This window comes from Micromesistius poutassou, assembly GCF_964030765.1.
Source record: "Micromesistius poutassou genome assembly, chromosome: 15".
NCBI lineage: Eukaryota > Metazoa > Chordata > Actinopteri > Gadiformes > Gadidae > Micromesistius > Micromesistius poutassou.
This window is the reverse complement of record NC_140285.1, coordinates 12,107,980-12,129,406: the sequence shown is the minus strand read 5'-3', so window position 1 is coordinate 12,129,406 and position 21,427 is coordinate 12,107,980. Positions and strand designations below refer to the sequence as shown.

General features: G+C 43.8%; 4 protein-coding genes across 4 annotated transcripts; 1 reads left to right on the top strand and 3 right to left on the bottom strand.

Annotated features, from left to right (window-relative positions):
- The first annotated feature begins 54 nt into the window (after nt 1–54).
- On the top strand, nt 55–4,369 carry fbxw12 (F-box and WD repeat domain containing 12). Its single transcript, XM_084479365.1, has 10 exons — nt 55–206; nt 325–362; nt 864–1,033; nt 1,748–1,872; nt 2,138–2,344; nt 2,435–2,599; nt 2,716–2,926; nt 3,081–3,262; nt 3,373–3,503; nt 3,927–4,369. The coding sequence occupies exons 1-10, from the start codon at nt 108–110 to the stop codon at nt 4,024–4,026; spliced, it is 1,428 nt and encodes a 475-aa protein (XP_084335491.1). The 5' UTR covers nt 55–107; the 3' UTR covers nt 4,027–4,369.
- Nucleotides 4,370–4,594: 225 nt separating this feature from the next.
- On the bottom strand, nt 4,595–7,460 carry ptpdc1b (protein tyrosine phosphatase domain containing 1b; the record flags this gene model as incomplete). Its single annotated transcript, XM_084479845.1, has 9 exons — nt 4,595–4,726; nt 4,816–4,926; nt 5,042–5,224; nt 5,361–6,313; nt 6,496–6,633; nt 6,785–6,903; nt 7,002–7,082; nt 7,185–7,350; nt 7,442–7,460. The coding sequence occupies 9 exons, from the start codon at nt 7,458–7,460 to the stop codon at nt 4,595–4,597; spliced, it is 1,902 nt and encodes a 633-aa protein (XP_084335971.1).
- Nucleotides 7,461–9,958: 2,498 nt separating this feature from the next.
- Nucleotides 9,959–12,704, bottom strand: LOC311360060 (androgen-induced gene 1 protein-like; the record flags this gene model as incomplete). The annotated part of the gene is made up of 6 exons (XM_084480141.1): nt 9,959–10,193; nt 11,130–11,290; nt 11,883–11,998; nt 12,102–12,203; nt 12,309–12,461; nt 12,540–12,704. 6 exons carry the CDS (start codon nt 12,702–12,704, stop codon nt 10,171–10,173), a joined length of 720 nt encoding a protein of 239 aa, XP_084336267.1. The 3' UTR covers nt 9,959–10,170.
- A 1,312-nt stretch (nt 12,705–14,016) lies between these two features.
- LOC311359810 (androgen-dependent TFPI-regulating protein-like) lies at nt 14,017–19,629 on the bottom strand (the record flags this gene model as incomplete). Its single annotated transcript, XM_084479844.1, has 7 exons — nt 14,017–14,088; nt 15,087–15,139; nt 15,808–15,968; nt 18,809–18,924; nt 19,028–19,129; nt 19,235–19,387; nt 19,468–19,629. 7 exons carry the CDS (start codon nt 19,627–19,629, stop codon nt 14,017–14,019), a joined length of 819 nt encoding a protein of 272 aa, XP_084335970.1.
- Nucleotides 19,630–21,427: the final 1,798 nt, after the last annotated feature.

Sequence of the window (21,427 nt, the reverse complement as noted above, 5' to 3'; positions counted from 1 at the left end):
CGAAATGATCCCCCATGTCCTATTATTCTTTCCGTAGTGAATAGTCTGCGATTTGGGTGAAGCACTTTTATTTATTCGAGTTGACTTTCATTAGGTTTAGTGAAGATATGGAAGCGTGCCATCCACACATTATTAAAGATTGCCTCATTCATGTTTTTACTTTCTTTGATTACAACGATTTGATTAACGCCTCAAGTGTTTCTCAGGTAACAAGTGGGCATCTTGCGGAAGTATTGCTTGTGTGTTTTATTTCTTTTAGCAAAGTACCTTTAGATATGTTGATTGATTGTATTCAACGTCAAGTGTGTTTTTGTGCATTTCTAGGCCTGGCATGACGCTGCAGAGACTTCCTGGTTGTGGAGGTGAGTCCTGTAGCGTATATTTTGTCAATGATTTTTTCAAAGCATAGAACATGGTCGACCCGTCATCTATTTCTTTGATTTCTTGTCATGTTTTCATCTAGGATACTGTTATACTATGCTGCCATGGGAACGTCCCATTCATCTGAAGTTGTTATTGTTTATATTCTGTCTCTGAGACCCTGGGAATTTGAGGATGGGGTTTGTCTCTTTTGTGTTCAATGTAGACTAATGGATTTACGAAAATCTCCTAAATGCATTACCTTTTCTTACATTGAAAATGGATAAGTTAACACCACAAAGAAAAAAAAGAACTCCTTGGCTAGTAGCTTTGTAAACCACTGTAAAGATTGTTAAGCAGATCCATAATAACTGATAACAATAGTCATGTGTGCTGTTTAGAAGGCCTTCCTTAATCTGATCAAATACACTGTAAGCCCCATCATAAGTTTCATACACAAGCCAACTCCAACCGAGTGCATTGTCCTTTGTTTATCCCTCCAGGCGGCTGTGCCTTCAGCTCTGGGGGTTTTGCAACGTGGCGGTGGTTGGATGTGAGAACCAGAGACAAGCATGGAAGAGATACTTCCTACGACGCTCCCACCTGGAGGAGAAGATGTCCAAAGGCCGGGCCGGTGCTGACTTTACCTGCCAGAGTCTGAGAGGCCATACAGGTATGCACATCCCCGCTCTCCATCTTGGTAACCAAACTGTTCTGCTCTCACCTCTACCTCTTCCGCTTCTCTTCTACTACTGGGTTCCCTTCCACCATTTATTTGGTCCCATTGACTGTAGTTTTGATCTCATGTGCAACACTGTTTTATCTTTGTGTACCTCTTGGTCTCTGATCTATAATATCTATTATTACACGGCTCTTCTCAATGCTGTGGAACGCTCCGTTCACTTGCATGGGCCTTCCTGACTTCCGGTAGTGAATTATTTTTCAATAATGACCGTTGCTAAGCATATAATGACTGCTGTCAAGGAAAGAGAATTTTTTCACGTCTTTCGTATCACTCCGCAAGTAGTTAGGTAACTTATCAACCCCAGAATATTTGGTTGCTAAGCGACGTCAATGTCTTTGGCAGACTATTTCTCTGCTGATCAACACTACGAATGCTGGTAACAAATAAATTGTAAAAAGACACTGTGTGAAGTTATTTTTTCGTTTTGGCAAGTAGCTGTGTAATAAGCGGGATAATGTATTGAACGTTGCCGGTCATTATCGGGAAATAAGCCCCTTCAGGGCGAAGCAAGACTACTCCGCTTCGCGTCGGTGTCCGGTTCGCCCTGTTGGGGCTTATTTCCCGATAATGACAGACGTTTTATACATTATCCCTTACTTAATCTATTTATCTCTTGGTACGGTGTGGCTGGTGGACCCCCAGGCAGGGTGGTGGGCCTGGTGTACTTGGAGGGCACCGAGACCCATTTAGCTGATGTCTGCAGCGGAAGCGCCACCATCTGCACCGCCTCCACTGATGGAACCGTCCGGGCCTGGGACGTCCAAAAGGTCCCCTCCCAGAACGTGTTTCCGCATTCCTTCAATAATTTCTTACCCTCACGGCAGAAATAATGACCTTTTTATGTGGCAGCATTCACATTATACTAGGGCAAACTATGTTTTACATAGAAAAGCTTATAGTGTAAGGTTATAAGGTCACCTGCTCAATATTCATCTGGCAATAGGTTCTACCTCACTTCTGGTGAAATCACACACATGGACACAATCGCATATGACATTGAGCTTAATGTCTTTCTGTTCTTCTTGTTTTTAGGGGGAACAGTTGTGGTGCAGTCCTGTCCAAAGCCCGTTGACTGCTATGGTCTGTGACAGGGAGCATGGGGTAGTGATGACGGTAGATTCCACAGGCCTTGTCAAGACCTGGCAGGGTCGAACGGGTGTGGAATTGGCCTCCTACGCCGCAGGATCTCCACACTGCTCATTACTACAGTACACCATCAACAACCACTCCTTCCTCTCTGTAAGAGACGGCGCTTAGTACCTAAGTACTTCAGCTTATATTGATGATACTGATAATCGTGCACAACTAACATAATTCTCTGTTTGACAGGTAGGAACCAATCAAGGATTCTTGTCCACTTTAGCCCGCCCTGCTTTGTCTTTAAGTTCCCGATTACTTGTATGTGACTCTCTTCCGATCAACCTACTGCTTGTTTCTCCGGACAAGAAGTGGGTCTTCGCTGCATCCAAAAACAACGCTAATTTCAGTCCAAAGGTAGTTTCCCAAGTGAGCTGTATTCTCAGCTGGCGGGACATGGTCTCTTCCCTCATCATCTCCCTGTTGGACTCTGACCATGACATCATGACAACGGCATCCATTGTGTGTGGCAGGTGATCTATGCTGAGAGCTTGACCTCTGTCTCTGAGGAGGAGCCCCAGTGCCAGTGTCTGCCAGTCACCGAGTGCCAAGCGGCTGTCTTCATACCCACCCAACCTGCCAGGCTGGCCACCATCCATCCCCTGGGCCATCGCTCGGCGGACAAAGCCCTCACTGTGTTGGACGTCAACATGAAAAAGACCAAGTACAAGACGGAGATTCAGGGTGAAGATTACGGCTAGGCGCTGATTTACTAATGAGGCTCTCTGTTCCTGATACAAAATCCGATCCATTAGAAAAATATCTTCAGATATGGCCGGTGAGACTGAAGCCCTTGTAGTAGTAGGGTGTACAACTTTGAACTCTTTTACCGTTTCAGTCCAGCAGGTGGCGTCGTCTACCTTGCGGTTAAAGTGCAGGGCTTCTGACATCTTGCTGGAAGCCAAGGACAGCAGCACTCTTGTGGTGGCCGCTGACCAGGAACTCTGGCTCTACTCACTGCAAGGCGTCTGTCTCACTAGCTTCAAAAACCACAATGAACCCATCTCCTCCATCAGCGTGGTGAGGTGTATTCTCATGCATGGGATTGTGTGAGGAAAAAGCCAACAAATATCAAGTAGTAAAAAAAAAAAACAGAGCCTGGGTATTAATGGATAAAATGTGACCTACAGGATAGTTTTCGTGTTGTGACCGCGTCGAGGGACCTCTCCCTACGGGTGCTGACGTGGAAGAAGGACAGAGACCAAGGATATTCCCTGGAAAACCGCTACCACCTGCTGGGTGGCTCGCACACCATGTCCAGGTACAGCATACTGGTTTAATGGAAATCCCATTTAGAGTGAGCGCAGCAGCCACAAATACAAACAACAGCGGTATAATGCTTTGTTCTTTTGGAATCACAGAGTATAGAGTATGTGGACATCATACAATTGTATCACCATGCAAGTACTTTACTAAATATCTTACCACAAAGCCCAAAGTGCTGTATTGCTATGCTCTACATTTGTGGCAGGTGTGTTAGTGGTGCAAAAGGCTCTTTGGCAGAACTAGCACATGAAGAGATTTGAACAAATTGATTTGGTAACAGATGTTTAAGTGAAGCCAGGAGTCACTGTTACAATGGTTTGATCACCAAGGCGGGTTTTGTCCTCTTAATCTTGGTTACTTCGTCACACTACTAGTGTGCTAGTCTTTCACTCCTAGGGGCTTGTGTCGTCTGTTCCAGGGGATTCACTCACGTAGCCTGTGACTACTCCAGCATCGTGGCCTGTGCAGAGGGCCGAGATGGAAAGGATGTCCTGAAGGTGTACACGTTCACCTCCTGAGGGCCTTGGAGGCCCCCTGGGAAGAAGCTTGGGACGAAGCAGAGGACACGGTCCACCAGAGTTTTGCTTGCTTTTTATTTCTGTCATACTGAACTGAAGAACGCAGTGTGCTTCGGCGACTAGGCATAACATGAACATGCGCATGTTTTACATATGGGTATATAGGTCAACATCATGGTTTGTTGCTACTGTAATGGAAAAGGCATTGAACTATATATATTGTGACTAATTATGTTGGTAAATGCCTTTGGTAAGGTAAATCCTTCAAGATAAGCTGTAAAATCGATATGTCGTACTTTTGGGGCTGATATATTTTGGTGTATCTCCAAAGTGTTAAGGCATGATATACTGTAAACAACTGCTCTATGATCTTGGTCTCTTGGTCTTTTTTTATGGTCTTTAATACATTCACTGTACTCCATAATGATGTAAGTTAATGTTTAAGAAGGCTTGAAAGGCCCTAAGTAGTATGAATTATTAGTCAATGGTGCAAGGCACAGAAACGGTCTCAGCCCTGTCATTACACAACTGAACGCGAAAGCTACACAACATAAGAATCTGTGAGTGGCTATTTGGTGGACAGCAGCACACAAGCAGCCTCGTCCTCTGCAATGGCTTTCAGTCTCATGTCCATAAGGACCAACTTGAGCACGACCGTCATGTTCTCGTACACGCTGTTTCCTTCAGAGTCGTCTTCCAGCTGTTGAAAGGCAGGCAGACCGGGTATTTTAGTCATTGAGAAACCATTATTATTTGTACAAGACGACACTTAAATCATTTTTTTTTTACCTTTGTGAACGCCTTGATGGTGCGACGCAGGAAGGCGTTCTCCAGGGCCATTGGTATGGACAACAAACGGGCCATGCAGTCGAGAACACACACCAATGTGTTTCTGGGGGCCTTGGGATAATGAAAAATGTGTATTATTATAGTATTTCTTCCAATACTTTCTTTAACTTGAGGTGTTAACAGAGAGAATAAATTGAAAATATCCATGGTGAGTATCATTTCTGACCTGGTCCAGCGTATCCAGTATGGTCTGGGAGTCGGTGTTGTTGGGGTCAAGGCTCTCAGCAGCCTCGCGGTCGATAGCGGGCTCTTTGAGCTGTTCCAGCCAAGCCCACATCAGTCCGGTCAAGATGAAGGGATCCCTCTCCATACACAGCCTCTCCCAGGCGCCGCCGTGGTTCAGCTCTGACTGCCAATGGGACGCACCACCAGACTCCTCACACATCCTCACGGATAGATGGAACTGACCATGTCAATGGGAATGCTAGCGAAGTGTGTGTGTGTGTGTGTGTGTGTGCGTGCGTGTGGATGAGTGAATGAAGTACCTGCCAGAAAGAGACCGTGTGCCGGTGTTGGTCTTCCCCGTCCTGGGTCAGATCCACGGCCAGTGCCTGGGCCACCAGTAGCCTCCTGGCTTCCAGAGAGAGCTCTGTCTGCAGTGTGATGAAGGGGACCTCAGACTCCTCACAGTCTCCGGACGGGGACCTCTTCAACCCGGCCCTCTGCTCCGTCTTCCACCTGAATAACAAGCTGCCGACGGTGGACGTTTCCTTGTCGTTTTCTAAAGACCCCGTGCGAGGCTTTCTTCTCAGCAGGAGGGCGCTGTTCTCGGCGGTGAGATTCTTCTGCTCCCAAAGGGAGCCTTTCTGCCCTTGGCCCAGGGAAGCCAGCCGAGCAGGCTGCATCATGCAGGCCATGTTGAGGTGACCCGTGGACAGGGAGGGTTGACCCGGCAAGCTGAGTTCCGGGCCGAGCCGCCTCAGGTCCGAGTCACTGTAGCTGAGACTCTTGCGGTGGTAGAAGATGGCCGGCTCGTTGGCGTGCCTGGGTAAGGTGGGCGGACCCGGGAGGCGCGGCAGCCCCCCCGGTCCATACTCCATGCTCACCTTCTCCATGAGGCTGAGGCTCATCTCCACGTCGGAGACGTCCGGCGCCTCCAGGATGTCCTCTTCGATGACCTCTCGGTTTTCGGCGATGTCGACCAGCAGCCTGGACACCAGCTGGATGATCTTGGGCAGGTGTCTCATCTCGCGGCGCTCCACGCCGTGCAGCATGTGTCTCTGGCGGACCAGGAACTGCCTCAGGGTGACGGGGGAGGAGCAGGGCTCGGCACGGGAGAACACGCTCCTCAGAGGGTCAAGGAACTTGACGAAACTCCGGACACACTGCAGCTGACCTCTGGTCTGGATGGAGTTGGGACGCTTGGCGCGCACGTACACGATGGCCTGGTCCGCAGTCATCCTGGAGGCATAGGCCAGGAAACAAGCTAACAACACCCCTGTAGTGGAGAAAGGACCGTTATGGTTTCTCTGTTGGAACCCATTGGAACCCACTGGAAATTATATTCGATACTATTTTACTACTATGATACACAAAATATATACAATAACAGCCCTATTACTAATTAGAATGATTGTTATAATTTATAATTACATTATTTTTACAATCATATTTCCGCACCTGTTCTTCCTAGACCAGCGTGACAGTGGACTGCTATTTTCCCCTCCTGCATCGCAAACACCATGACTTTCATCATGTCAAGTATGTTTGTGTTGCTGGACACACCATAGTCTTCCCAGCCAAAATTGTAGAAATATACTGGTTGGGAGGGAAAGGATATAAAGTTTAGTTTTCTGACTAAAATTGTTTAAGAGAAGAGGCGATAGGCAACCCCTGGAAATCATCATAAATACCTCAAAAGAAAACAACCATGTAACTAGTCTGCTATTTATCTGCTATTATCACTCACTATCATTTGCCATGAAAACCTCCGGGCGGTAGGAGAAGCCGCTGTCGGGCTCCAGGGGGTTACCACAGCTGGCGTGTTCCCCTGGCTTCTGCAAGTTGATCACTGTATTTATGCCATTTCTTGAAATGCAAAGAAACACACATGCCATTACTTTAACATGAACAAATCCTGACCTGCAAAACAGCTATCAAAGGATCCTAAAAAAAGTCTGCTGTACCTTTTGAATTGATCAATAATGTTATACTTTTCTATGATCTCTGTTGAGGGTCTGGACATGGCAAGGAGATAATCGGTAACCCTGCAACGATGGAAATATTGACATGAAATGCAATTAGAGTGCAATATGATGCATGCATACAAAAAAAATCAATGTATTCTAGAATAACAGTGCTCTGCTCACCATGACGAATACAGGCCAACGATGGCCTGATCACCCTCACTCCAGAAACTCGGGTTTTCGTACTTGCAGGCCTGACCTCCACAGCCCATAGAGCACTGCATGGGTCCAGGGATGACGTAGCGAACCACTTCCCCCACCATGGTGTACTTGGCCCGCGGGGCTCGGACTATGCATGACCAGGATAAAGAGAGAGACGAAAATGGAGAAGACCCACCTGATGTAGGCAAAGGTAAACTGGGGCATGACGGTAGCATTACTTGCGCCCTGGATGACCATGTGTTCTGGATGTCTACATGTTTATAACTTATTCATACGATCTCTAGGAAAGAAGTACATTATCTCACTGTTTTAATGATATCAAATCATGGTGCATTTTGAATTTGCTTTACACATTTATGTTTAATTCTAAAATATTGATGTTATTATTAATATGATTCATATTTGACAGGCAACATGACATGAGACTTAAGACCATCAGAGCCCCTGAGCAAGGGTCTGTCAATGGCAAGATCTCATTTAGACATGTCTAATCCGCGTCGGTTGGCTTGAGTCGAGGTAAGACAATCACTTTAAAAGTGGCCTGAGAAAGTACACCGTTGGTTTAAAGACCAACACATAACCTGGTAAATCCCAGTGTAGTCATTCCCATGTGTAATGTTAACCCACCATAATTCAGCAGCATTCCGCTTCTCATCTTGATATGGAATGCCAAATGGCCAGCCACTCACACCATCATCCACAGTCATAGCAGAACCTTTAAACAAAATAATGTTATACCGCTTATCAACCTATGCGACAGTGCCAGCTCAATTGAAACTCATACAAGGAGACATGCGTCTTTAAAAGGTCTAGCACAAACAATTCCCAAAAAAGAGTAAAATGTATGTCTGGGTTTAATATAAGATAACAGACAAATGCAAACTTGACTGTACAATATACAAACTAGAAGGAATCCATTATCTTAATGTGACAGACCCAAGACAAAATTAGGCTATTGAAGATGCATTTTACAGAGTAGATCATCTCCTGCAGCAGTCTGCTGAGCTCTGCAAAGAGGGAGCTACTCACAGCATTGATGCATTGTATTGCATTACTGCACGATGGTAATGAACACACAGGCCATTAACAGTGAAATTCCCTTTAATACTCACAAAACAACAGATGTTTTTAATAACTTATATTGTAAAATAATCAGAGAGAGGCAGAGAGGCAGGCTATAGGTCATCCTAATGTGACAAAGGTAGGCTACTATATCTGCTCCATTGAAGATGCATTTTACAGCATTGTTTCAAATCTCTACCAGTTGCCGGTGATCTAATATGGTTTTGGGAGAAAAAACAGGGCCAATTTAAGATAAAAAACAAGGTAAAATCCACTCCATCTCCCTAATGAACACGTAAGATGGATATCATGTCCTACCTGTATCAAAAGAATGAGCGATAATGGATCCACCACCTCCAGAAAGACACCATGAAGGATTCTTTGCTCTGCAATTCTCAAGCTCGTCGTTCTCCTCGTTGTTAAGGCTGCAGATAAGCACTGCTGGAGCCCCGACTGAATTTGAGTGGTCTGGGATTAACTCTCCTTAGGAGGACAGTAGCCTGACGGAGCTAGCAATGTACATTTGCGTTCTTCTGGAAATGGCCTCATGGAGTTTACATTAATTTGTCTCCCTTTAATTATTCTGCACTGCGGGTGTCTGTTCATATGCGGTGTAAATTGAGAAATGCTTTAGTGCTATTCCTGACTCCATGTGGATTAGGCTGCTAATCTCATTAAAAGATGGGGTTAAGAGTAGCATACTGCCCCTGCTAAAACCATGAGGCTGTAACACCACATCACAGTTCAGTACGAAATATTTAACCCTTGGCTTCAACTCACTAGAAACAATGAAACAATTTTTGGTATCCTTTGTGAATAGGACTATTAGCAGCTGGACTTCATGCAGATTTCTGCTGACAACTGATCCAGTACCTTGTGAACTTTTGACTCGAGAGGCCTGGGTGGCTTTGGAGCTCCAGCTGGACAGCTCTGAGCTCTGTTGATCCCCGCCTGCCTCCCCTCATTTATCTGCGGGGTTCATGGAATACTGGACCAGGACTCAGAGGTGCTTCCGCTTTGTCTGACCAGGCCTCAATGACCCACCCGGGCTGACCCGGGGGCAATAGGTGTTAAAGTCTACCCATGGATGACATGGCTGCAGCCGTGATCCTCCCTTGTAAGGAACTTATTGGCAAGACGCCTCGTCTGAAGCCTGTCTAAGACCGTCAGTGATGACGGTCTGCGGGGCAAGTTTGTCTCCACTCCACAATGGCCCGCCTCTCTCAATGCCAACTCTCTCTACGTCAGGCTTACCTGGCTGAGCCCATCCATCTCCTCCTGGCTGTTAATGAGGAACAGTTTAGAGAAGTGTCTCAAAGCTTCTCACCCTGCTCCAAACAACTGACATGGCGAGAGCCAGGGCAAAGGCCTAAGCTCCCCCTCACTCAAGCAATACCCATGGCCAGGGTGTAGATCACCTCCTGCAGCAGTCTGCCAAGCTCTGCAAAGAGGGAGCTACTCTCAGCATTGATGCATTGTATTGCATGACTGCACGATGGTAATGAACACACAGGCCATTAACAGTGAAATTACCTTTAATACTCACAAAACGACAATGTTTTTAATAATTTATATTGTGAGAGAGAGAGAGAGAGAGAGAGAGAGAGAGAGAGAGAGAGAGAGAGAGAGAGAGAGAGAGAGAGAGAGAGAGAGAGAGAGAATCAGGCTATAGGTCATGGTGATGAATCAGAGAACACAAAAGGTGACTCTGACTACCTTTCTGTAAGCGTCAGGGACAATCTGACCCCTGTTATCTGCTTTCCTCAATTCCAATTCTTGGATAGAGCACATATTAGATCCTCTAAAGTCCTAAGAGAGTCAGTGGTCTGGTGGTCCTATGTGTCCAGTCCAGGCTTCAGACCAGTTCTCAGGTTCTTGTTGATCTTTAAAACCTTTTCTTCTCAGGCCCTGTCGGACAAGGAAGAACAGTGAATGAACTACAAACACAGGTTGATGAAATGCAAAAAAATGCACATTTTAAAAAAAACATGATTATGATCCATACATGATTTCAGACAAATCATGGTTATCGAAAGATATCTTACTATTATAATAGCAGGCCTGTCGGACAAGTTACTCGGAGTTAAGTTGGTCAGTGCGCATGTGCCAAGCAGCCTGCAGCTCACACACAAGCACACAGCACGCGCGAACGCACACGTACTCCGCACGCACGCACACACACACACACACACACACACACACACACACACACACACACACACACACATCGCACACACACGCACATGCGCACGAACATGCGCACGAACACACACACACACACACACACACACACACACACACACACCAACCACACACACAGCAGGTCAAGACAAAAGCAGCGACACACTCGCCCAGGTAAGACGTTATGTCTTACCTGGGCGAGTGTAGGTTGTAGGTTGTAGACGGCTCCGCCGTCGACACACTTTGTTGCTAAAATGTAACATTACTCTCCTCCGTGTGCTTCCCGAAATGTCTTGCGATATTGATACATCTCTTTATATATATATATATATATATATATATATATATATATATATATATATATATATATATATATATATATACTTCTAAGTATAAAAAAAAAAATGTCGTCTCCAATGTTACCACTTCACTTCACTGTGTGGTTGGGTCTACTTATTTATTTTGTGCTTTTATCTCGCACTTAATTTTTTAGTACAATGAGAGGAGTTGCTATAGATTACATTGTGCGGTGACACTCAATGGATTCTCAATCAAACTCCTGACCCACTAGAGGTTGAGCGCACGCAACTCGCGGGCGGAAACTCAACTTTGTGGCATATTTCACAAAATGATTCTGTGTGTTAAAATTGTCTTTTATTTTACCTGGATTGCCCCAGATTCTGCCACTGAGCTTCTCACCGAGCAGATACAGAAGATTGGACCAGCCATCACAAGCTCCAATGAATACCAATACACCGATAAAGCTTAATTCGTCAATGAAGGGGTAAACATAAAAACCGTTGACATGGTGCAGCCAGAAGAGCCTGTCAGAAAGCAGAAGAGCATGCATGAACACAAGAATAAGCTTCGCACAAACTCTCAACTGCCATCTAAAAACCGGACCATGCTTCCTATGTGCTGCATCTTAGTGCTCCTGATAATTATTATTAGGTTATTCTCAATAAACACTCACTTAAAATGGGAGTCTCAAATGAGAAAGATTTATCTAATGCATTATATTGTCATCGTGATTCATCACTGGCCGTTGTGTCGTGCCATCCACCGAAACCTATATCATATATATATATAATATCCTGATTATGATTGATGGAGTCAGTTCAATTAAATGTAGACATGGTATAAATAAATGACTTTGTTAATTACTTGTTTTTACTTGGCAACAGGAAAATACTGCAGTACAAGCTTAATATGCATAGTACTTATATTTGACGTCTTATGTTGTGGCACCTGAATTCAGGAGATTTATTAAGTATTTAAAAATGAGGCTTGGCATACTACAATAATAACATAATACGAAAAAGCCATTTTATAACGCAGTTATACTGATCGTCACAAAATATGAGGCTAATGCTGCCAATTCTGGAAACTATAATAGAAGAGTATTTGCAGACATACCATGTCGAATAGAGTAGACCAGAGAACGATATCAGTGCAGCAGCTTTAATTCTGGAAGCATATACATGATTCTGAATGTACATCTGCACAAGCACCAAGGGCACAATTATGGTGTGCTGCAAACAGAGAGGGACATGGTGAAAAATGTATATCTCTGTTGCTGAAAAACTCTTGATATTGCATGTCTGTCTAAAGTGTAAATCTTTGCATGAAACTTACCATTGCATGGTTCAACCAATGTGGAATAATGACATCCGCTACTTTTGGATACACTAGTTCTCGGTCAACAGCATAGATTGACCAGAAAGCGGAAAACACAAGCTGGAAATACAAAGCAATGACAACTTTACTGGCAGCTCTGTTTAGAACTGACTGAATGGTTATTCATTACATTTCAGTAAAACATGGAGAGCTGGCGTTACTTACGGTTGCACATGGGAAAGCAAACATAGTGAATGAGTCATCCCTCAATTTTACCAAAAGGGATTTGAACCCACCACCGCGTTTATATTTGGCAGGAAACATCAAGTTGACAATGTCCGTCAGGACACACAGTGCGAAAAACATGGTCTGCAAAACCTGGAAGAGTGTTATGTTATGTTTATTAAGCCCGTATTACGTATGCTCATTCTGGACATCAATGACAGATATACATACCAAATTGAGGTAGGTTAAATATTTCCATTTCCCACCGTAGGTGCTTTTTCTCGGGTCTAGATCCAAAGTATTTAAATTGTTAAAAAACGACAGAGCGAACACATACCAGGCAAGTATTGAAAAATGAATGAAAAGACAAGAAACCCACGATACGCAGGCAGCCATAATGCCTCTGGTTGCAAAAGACACTGTTTACGCCTAGGCTACTGTCTAACCTTATTATATGTTCCATTTTTCTTTGTGCGTGTTTGTGCGTGCGTGTGTGTGTGTGAGCCTGTGTGCCGAAAACGGTTTGGCATTCATCAAATACAAACAAGGCAAATAAATGACTTGTTGACATGTTCTGCTGAATCTTCTGGAGAAATCCAATTTATTCATATTTAAAGTGAATACTCGTCTGTAAAAATGGCATTTGTTTGTACTCTAATCCTCTCTCCCTAATTATATTCATTATTATTATTATTATTATCATAATTTCTGTCTGGCACCGCCCATGAGAAGAAGCAGACGTTAAAATTGAACACTGTGGACTATGTCCACATGTTTGTCTTTCTCTGTTTTTGCATGTTTGTTTGAATGTTGAATGAGTGTTGGAATGGGTGTCTTCATTTGCATGCAGCTATATGCATCGATGTATTTTGTTGCTTGTTTGTCTTCATGAATATAATTTGTGCGTGTGTGTGTGAGTGTGCATGTGTGACCCCTCAGGCACAAAACGGTTTTGCATCCATAATATAATAAATTACTTAGACAAGGCAATACGTCCTGATAAACCAACGACAAATGAAATTGTTAATGCTTTAGATTACAGCCTGAAATGTACAGCATTAGTTCTCTGGAGTTACGGTGTTATTTCGTTCTAATGGTGTACCAATACTTACTGTATATAGCTACGGGGTACACCTGGCCGTTTACCTCTGATCAAAGGTCCAGGGGTCAGTGTATCGTCATGGATACTGTCAGGTGTGGGAAAATTGTGACAGCTGCAGATCACCTCACCAGCAAACTTCATTGCTGGATGCTCCGTTATGGCTTCATGGACCCGCCTGCCATCGGTGCACACAATTCACCTGCTGCTCCTAGGTGTCTCACTTGTGTTCCGGCGCAACAATATTGACAAGTCTTCGCCCTGACAAGTGTGTTCAACCGGAATTACAGCTCCTCAAGATGCAAGCTTTCCTTTTTCCAGCTCTGTGCACGGCCTCATTGCATCCCAGGAAATAAATACAAATATAGCAAGATAAAAGCCAAGGCAGGGCAAAGGCCTCAGTACTATTGTAGTGTCACGCTGCCATCTTTGGCTTCAAAAGTCAGGACTCCGACTCCCTAGTCCAGAAAACTCTCCTGGAGCTCCACCTCACTCAAGCAATACCCTTTGGCAGCGAGTAGATAGCCTCCTACAGCAGCCTGCCAGGCTCTCCAAGGAGGGAGCCACTATGCTGGAGTTTATGGCCTCTGTGTGTCGGAGTGGCCCTTCTCAGAGGCCCTGGAAGCCCATGGGGATCCTCTCACCTGCTGTGCAGCAGGCAGCGTCTTGGTGCCTGGCCACCTGTACAGTGTCAGAGGCAACATGAAGGGAGACCACCGACAGGGTAGCAGGCAGCAGCACCACCATTGTTGAGCTCCCGACAGGCTAGCTGATGGTCATGTTGGCTGCATTTCACCCGTCACACCGGAAATATCTCAGGTTTGCGTTCGAGGGCGATACCCACAAGTTCATGGTTCTGGCTCTACCTGGCGCCGTGGACATTCATAGAGGTGACAGACGCAGTTGTTGCTTCAAAAAGGACACAAGGAAGTAGTAGTGAAATGGGCTAGTGTTATATGCTGTACGCTATTGTAGCACTACCTTGGTACACCGGACTGAACAGAAATCCTACCTCTCAGAAGGATACTATATTGGTGTGATCCAATTAGTCCACTAAACCCTGGTTACAATAGTTACCTTTTGCCTTCCCTTCCGAAGAAACAACAACCACACAGAACAGTAATTAAATGCATGTTTCCATTGTCTCTACATTTAGGAATGGCAGGCTGGGGGGCTGTTAACAAGATGAACTTTGGCAAGTGTGAGATCAAACCCAGGGAGAAGCAAATCTGCAATACACACACACACACTCACAAACCTTTTCAGAAAATGTGTCACACTGTTCTGAAAGAGCAGTCCACATTATTCTTGCTGAACGTATTTAATGCTATCATTTAATGACATATTCTGTATTGCATAATTTGCAGAGTGAAACTTAAATGTACCTATTTGTGAAATGCTGAATGTTCAGCAGTTTCAGTTTCCTTGATATTAGTTTGGTTCTGAGGACATTTTGAGAAATATATTAAGAGCTAAATATCAGCAATGATGCAATTTAGTGCAGTACTGCATGCTAGTAATAAACACACAGGCCCTTCACAGTGGAATTCCCTTTAATTCTTCCATTCTTTTCAGTGTAAAATAATCTATCAGAGAGACAGAGAATGAGAGAGAGGCTATAGGTCATGGTAAGTCTTTGTGGAGTGTGTGTGGCTGATGGATGGTTTAAGCAGCCTCACCTCATGGCCCAAGTCAGACTGATTATACTCTGGGGCTGGGTAAGGCTGCACACCTGTTGCACATTGATTTCTCAATGTACAACAGGTTAAAACACTCAGGGGGATATCCTGCACAGCAGTGCGTTACACTTCCTGCTGTGTATCATTATACTCAACCTTGGCATAACCCGGTTTCAACATCACTACCCTGCGTCCTTTTTTTGAGCCCAGTAAAAGCCACCCAGGTGGAGTGTGGTAGTCACATAGGTGGCATGCAGCATGGACATGGTTACAGTCTTCAATTACAAAGAGTCAGAGGAAACAAAAGGGTAACTGACTATGGAGTATGGGAATGTCATGGATCATATCTGAAAACTGCTATCTGCTTTCCTCAATTCCAATCTTGGATAAATAGAGTACATCTTAGATCCTCCAAACTCCTTTGAGAGCCAGAGATGTGGTCTAGTGGTCCCATGTGTCCAGTCCAGGAGTGGCTCTTCAGACCAGATCTCAGGTTCTTGTTGCTGATCTTGCACACTTACTACACTCTTTAACACATTTTCTTCTGAGGCCCTGTCAGACAAGAAAGAAAAGTGAATGAACTACAAACACAGGTTGATGAAATGCCAAAATGTCCCTTTAAAAAAAATAAAGGATTTCAAACACATAAGATGTAAATATAACAAAAACTGCAAAACCTGTTGCTAAATGAATCAGTGTGCTATGACAGTTTTATTCTCACCTGGATTGCCCCAGATTCTGTCACTGATCTTCTCACCGAGCAGATACAGTAGGCATTGCAAGCCAGCACAGATTCCAAAAAATAGAAATATGCTCACAAGGCTTAATTTGTTAAAGAAGGGGTAAATCCAAATACCTGAGGCATGGTGCACCCAGAGGACCCTATCAAAAGGCAGAAGAGCATGGAAACAAGAATAAGCTTTGCAGAAACTCTCAATTGCCATCTAAAAACAGGACCAAACTATATAACCACTTGCCACACTGTGGCACTGAATTCAGAGTGACAAAGTATTAGGCTTTCTTATAATACAATAACAATATTATACGAAAAGCCATACATAGTATCCGGTTTCAACTGATGGTCCCTTAACCCAAAAATATAAGGCCCATGGTGTCTGCCAGCATTTGTTGGCAGCTCCGATATAAATTCATACTCCAGTTGGATGAACTACAGAACTACAAAAGAAGAGCATTGCAGACCTAGAATAGAGTAGACCAGAGAACAACATCACTGTAGCACCTTTAATTCTGGAAGCATGTACATCAGGAGCATCGCTAGCAATTGAAAATATTCGGGGCTGTAGCCCAGAAGTTAGAGTCCTTTTCAGGGCCGGTTCTACACTGAATTGCACCCTAGGCAAGACCCCCTCCGAGCGCCCCCCTCCTGGTATGGAATTGCGGGTTTGCGTAATTGTTGATGGGGGGGGGGGGGGGGGGGGGGGGTGCCCTAGGATATTCATGTTTAATAGACATGTTTCATTTAGCTTCTTCTTCTAATTCTATAATTAGTGGGAATTAAGGAATTAAACACATTTTGGCACCCTAGGCAATCGCCTAGGTCGCCTATGGCAATCGCCGGGCCTGGTCCTTTTAAGACGGGGTTCGGGGGTTTCTCCCCCGAGAGAATTTGAAAATCGGTCTGATGAACATGCAATTGTAACGTAGTTTGAGAAGGAAAGGAAAGACCAATCGTCATGTCTGACTCACGTCGGGGCAGGCCTACTGAGTAGGTTAATGTTGATGTTAAAGGACAATTCCGGTATTTAGCACATTGAGACCCCTTTCTGGGTTGTCTAGGATTAAATAGAGCCGACATTTTGACTATTGGTCCTGTCTCGGGTATTTGGCTCATTTAGAATTGCCCTGCCTCCTTCAGAATGGCTGGCTACATGCATGCAGAAACCCAGGCGCGTTGTTAGACCTGGGCATTCAAGGTTATAGCCCCAGATCTTTTGGGAACAGCCCTGGATCTCTGTGCCGTCAAATAAAAAATAAAAAAACATAATAATGATGAAAATGATAGCCCCGTAGAGTATACTTTGATGTGGTTGCATTACCAGCAGCCACAGATGCAACATTGTAGCCAGTGAAAACCGCAAAATTCTGACGTGTCATATATAGGCAGATTTAGAATCATTTGTTGCAAAATGTTGCAAATTCAACGTCGGTATTCTTTCTTCCCTAAGCATAGCGCATCATGTCGATATTGCTGTTTCGTGCTGCTAGATAGCCTTTTAGTGAGATCAGAGTGTTGAGAAGGACAGTAATAAAATATATTTGGTAAGATGGATATGAGAAGAGAGAACCGCAGTGAATTCAACCTGGTCCACTTGACATCGGTTAGGGCCATGACAATGTTTAAAACTGAAATTAATAGCACAGGCTTTTATTTGTTTCAATCACTGAACTCAGCCTTGAACTGCGATTGGTAAGAAAGACGTAACAGCTATCACATTGAACTCTCGTGCAGGCTCGAAGAGGGTTGTAGTCTTTTCGCTCGGTTCTCCATCTCAACAGTAGGGCAAGAACCGAGCGAAAAGACTACAACCAAACGTAAACGGCCCCCTTTTCCGTTTCCGGCCAACAATGAGTCTTCCAACAGAAATCAATGGGATGTACAAAATGCGATAAATGTGCAATAAAACACGACAGAAACTGTATTTCACTACAATACTTGATTTGGAACATGAACAAACACCACTAACCATTTGGTGAGTTGCACATTTCTGAAAACTAACATTTAGGGTTGTTTTAAGGACAGGTTTGTGCATGCATGTAGCCAGCCATTCTGAAGCAAGAAGGGTGATTCTAAATGAGCCAAATACCCGAGACAGGACCAATAGTCAAAATGTCGGTGTCAACCACTCTATTTCATCCTAGACAACCTAGAAAGGGGGCTCAATGTGCTAAATACCGGAATTGTCCTTTAACATCAACATTAACCTACTCAGTAGGCCTGCCCTGACGTGAGTCAGACATGACGATTGGTCTTTCCTTTCCTTCTCAAACTACATTACAATTGCATGTTCATCAGACGGATTTTCAAATATTCTCAGGGGAGAAACCCCCGAACACCCGTCTTAAAAGGACTTTAACTTCTGGGCTACAGCCCTGAATATTTTCAATTGCCAGCGACGCTTCTGAACATAAGCATAAGCTTCGCACAAACTCTCAACTGCCATCTAAAAACCGGACCATGCTTCCTATGTGCTGCATCTTAGTGCTCCTGATAATTATTATTAGGTTATTCTCAATATACACTCACTTAAAATGGGAGTCTCAAATGAGAAAGATTTATCTAATGCATTATATTGTCATCGTGATTCATCACTGGCCATTGTGTCGTGCCATCCACCGAAACCTATATCAGATATATAAAATATCCTGATTATGGTTGATGGAGTCAGTTCAATTAAATGTAGACATGGTATAAATAAATGACTTTCTTAATTACTTGTTTTATCTTAGCAACAGGAAAAGACTGCAGTACAAGCTTAATACATGCATAGTACTTATATTTGACCTCTTATGTTGTGGCACCTGAATTCAGGAGATTTATTAAGTATTTAAAAATTAGGTTTGGCTTTGTTATACTACAATAATAACATAATACGAAAAAGACTTTTAATAACGCAGTCTCCGGTTGCGACTGATTGTCACAAAATATGAGGCTAATTCAGCCAATTCTGGAAACTATAATAGAAGAGTATTTGCAGACATACCATGTCGAATAGAGTAGACCAGAGAACGATATCAGTGCAGCAGCTTTAATTCTGGAAGCATATACATGATTCTGAATGTACATCTGCACAAGCACCAAGGGCACAATTATGGTGTGCTGCAAACAGAGAGGGACATGGTGAAAAATGTATATCTCTGTTGCTGAAAAACTCTTGATATTGCATGTCTGTCTAAAGTTCAAATCTTTGCATGAAACTTACCATTGAATGGTTCAACCAATGTGGAATAATGCTATGCGTTACTTTTGAAAACAATAGTTCTCGGTCAACAGCATAGATTGACCAGAAAGCGGAAAACACAAACTGGAAATACAAAGCAATGACAACTTTACTGGCAGCTCTGTTTAGAACTGACTGAATGGTTATTCATTACATTTCAGTAAAACATGGAGAGCTGGCGTTACTTACGGTTGCATATGGGAAAGCAAACACAGTGAATGAGTCATCCCTCAATTTGACCAAAAGGGATTTGAACCCACCACCGCGTTTATATTTGGCAGGAAACATCAAGTTGACAATGTCCGTCAGGACACACAGTGCGAAAAACATGGTCTGCAAAACCTGGAAGAGTTAATATAATTATGTTTATTAAGCCCGTATTACGTATGCTCATTCTGGACATCAATGACAGATATACATACCAAATTGAGGTAGGTTAAATATTTCCATTTCCCACCGGTGCTTTTTCTCGGGTCTAGATCCAAAGTATTTAAATTGTTATAAAACGACAGAGCGAACACATACCAGGCAAGTATTGAAAAATGAATGAAAAGACAAGAAACCCACGATAGGCAGGCAGCCATAATGCCTCTGGTTGCAAAAGACACTGTTTACGCCTAGGCTACTGTCTAACCTTATTATATGTTCCATTTTTCTTTGTGTGTGTTTGTGCGTGTGCGTGTGTGTGTGTGAGCCTGTGTGCCGAAAACGGTTTGGCATTCATCAAATACAAACAAGGCAAATAAATGACTTGTTGACATGTTCTGCTGAATCTTCTGGAGAAATCCAATTTATTCATATTTAAAGTGAATACTCGTCTGTAAAAATGGCATTTGTTTGTACTCTAATCCTCTCTCCCTAATTATATTCATTATTATCATTATTATTATCATAATTTCTGTCTGGCACCGCCCATGAGAAGAAGCAGACGTTAAAATTGAACACTGTGGACTATGTCCACATGTTTGTCTTTCTCTGTTTTTGCATGTTTGTTTGAGAGTGTTGGAATGGGTGTCTTCATTTGCATGCAGCTATATGCATCGATGTATTTTGTTGCTTGTTTGTCTTCATGAATATAATTTGTGCGTGTGTGTGTGTGAGTGTGCATGTGTGACCCCTCAGGCACAAAACAGTTTTGCATCCATAATATAATAAATTACTTAGACAAGGCAATACGTCCTGATAAACCAAGGACAAATGAAATCGTTAATGCTTTAGATTACAGCCTGAAATGTACAGCATCAGTTCTCTGGAGTTACGGTGTTATTTCGTTCTAATGGTGTACCAATACTTACTGTATATAGCTACGGGGTACACCTGGGCGCTTACCACTGATCAAAGGTCCAGGGGTCAGTGTATCGTCATGGATACTGTCAGGTGTGGGAAAATTGTGACAGCTGCAGATCACCTCATCAGCAAACTTCATTGCTGGATGCTCCGTTATGGCTTCATGGACCCGCCTGCCATCGGTGCACACAATTCACCTGCTGCTCCTAGGTGTCTCACTTGTCTTCGCCCTGACAAGTGTGTTCAACCGGAATTACAGCTCCTCGAGATGCAAGCTTTCCTTTTTCCAGCTCTGTGCACGGCCTCATTGCATCCCAGGAAATAAATACAAATATAGCAAGATAAAAGCCAAGGCAGGGCAAAGGCCTCAGTACTATTGTAGTGTCACGCTGCCATCTTTGGCTTCAAAAGTCAGGACTCCGACTCCCTAGTCCAGAAAACTCTCCTGGAGCTCCACCTCACTCAAGCAATACCCTTTGGCAGCGAGTAGATAGCCTCCTACAGCAGCCTGCCGGGCTCTCCAAGGAGGGAGCCACTATGCTGGAGTTTATGGCCTCTGTGTGTCGGAGTGGCCCTTCTCAGAGGCCCTGGAAGCCCATGGGGATCCTCTCACCTGCTGTGCAGCAGGCAGCGTCTTGGTGCCTGGCCACCTGTACAGTGTCAGAGGCAACATGAAGGGAGACCACCGACAGGGTAGCAGGCAGCAGCACAGAGGGCACTTTTTAATACGAGGCAAAAAGGGCAGGGGCTCAAGCACCCCTAGGGCCCTATGTGTGCACGTGCCTGGTTCTTCCTCATCGGAAGTGAGTGAGCGATGAGACTTACAGTGAACAAACAAGCCAATTTAAACTTTAATTGAGATTAGATGAGGCTTGTTGTTGTTTTTGATATTTGTTTTACAACAACGTATTCCATGTGCTCTTTGTTTCACTTGCACATTTAAGTTAAATGCTACATATTTACCTGTGGACTATCTTGAGCCAGGACACTTTGTTTTTTGCATATCAGTGCTTGATTGTTAAATACAATAAAATACCCACACCTATTTGTTGAGTGGTTAATTGAAAATGTATTTGCAATCAGAGGTGTAATAAC

Coding starts and splice junctions, on each gene's coding strand:
- fbxw12 (XM_084479365.1), top strand. CDS start 108: ATGGAAGCGTGCCATCCACACATTATTAAAGATTGCCTCATTCATGTT. Junction 363..863: donor GAGACTTCCTGGTTGTGGAG/GTGAGTCCTGTA, acceptor TTATCCCTCCAG/GCGGCTGTGCCTTCAGCTCT. Junction 2,927..3,080: donor GTACAAGACGGAGATTCAGG/GTGAAGATTACG, acceptor TTACCGTTTCAG/TCCAGCAGGTGGCGTCGTCT.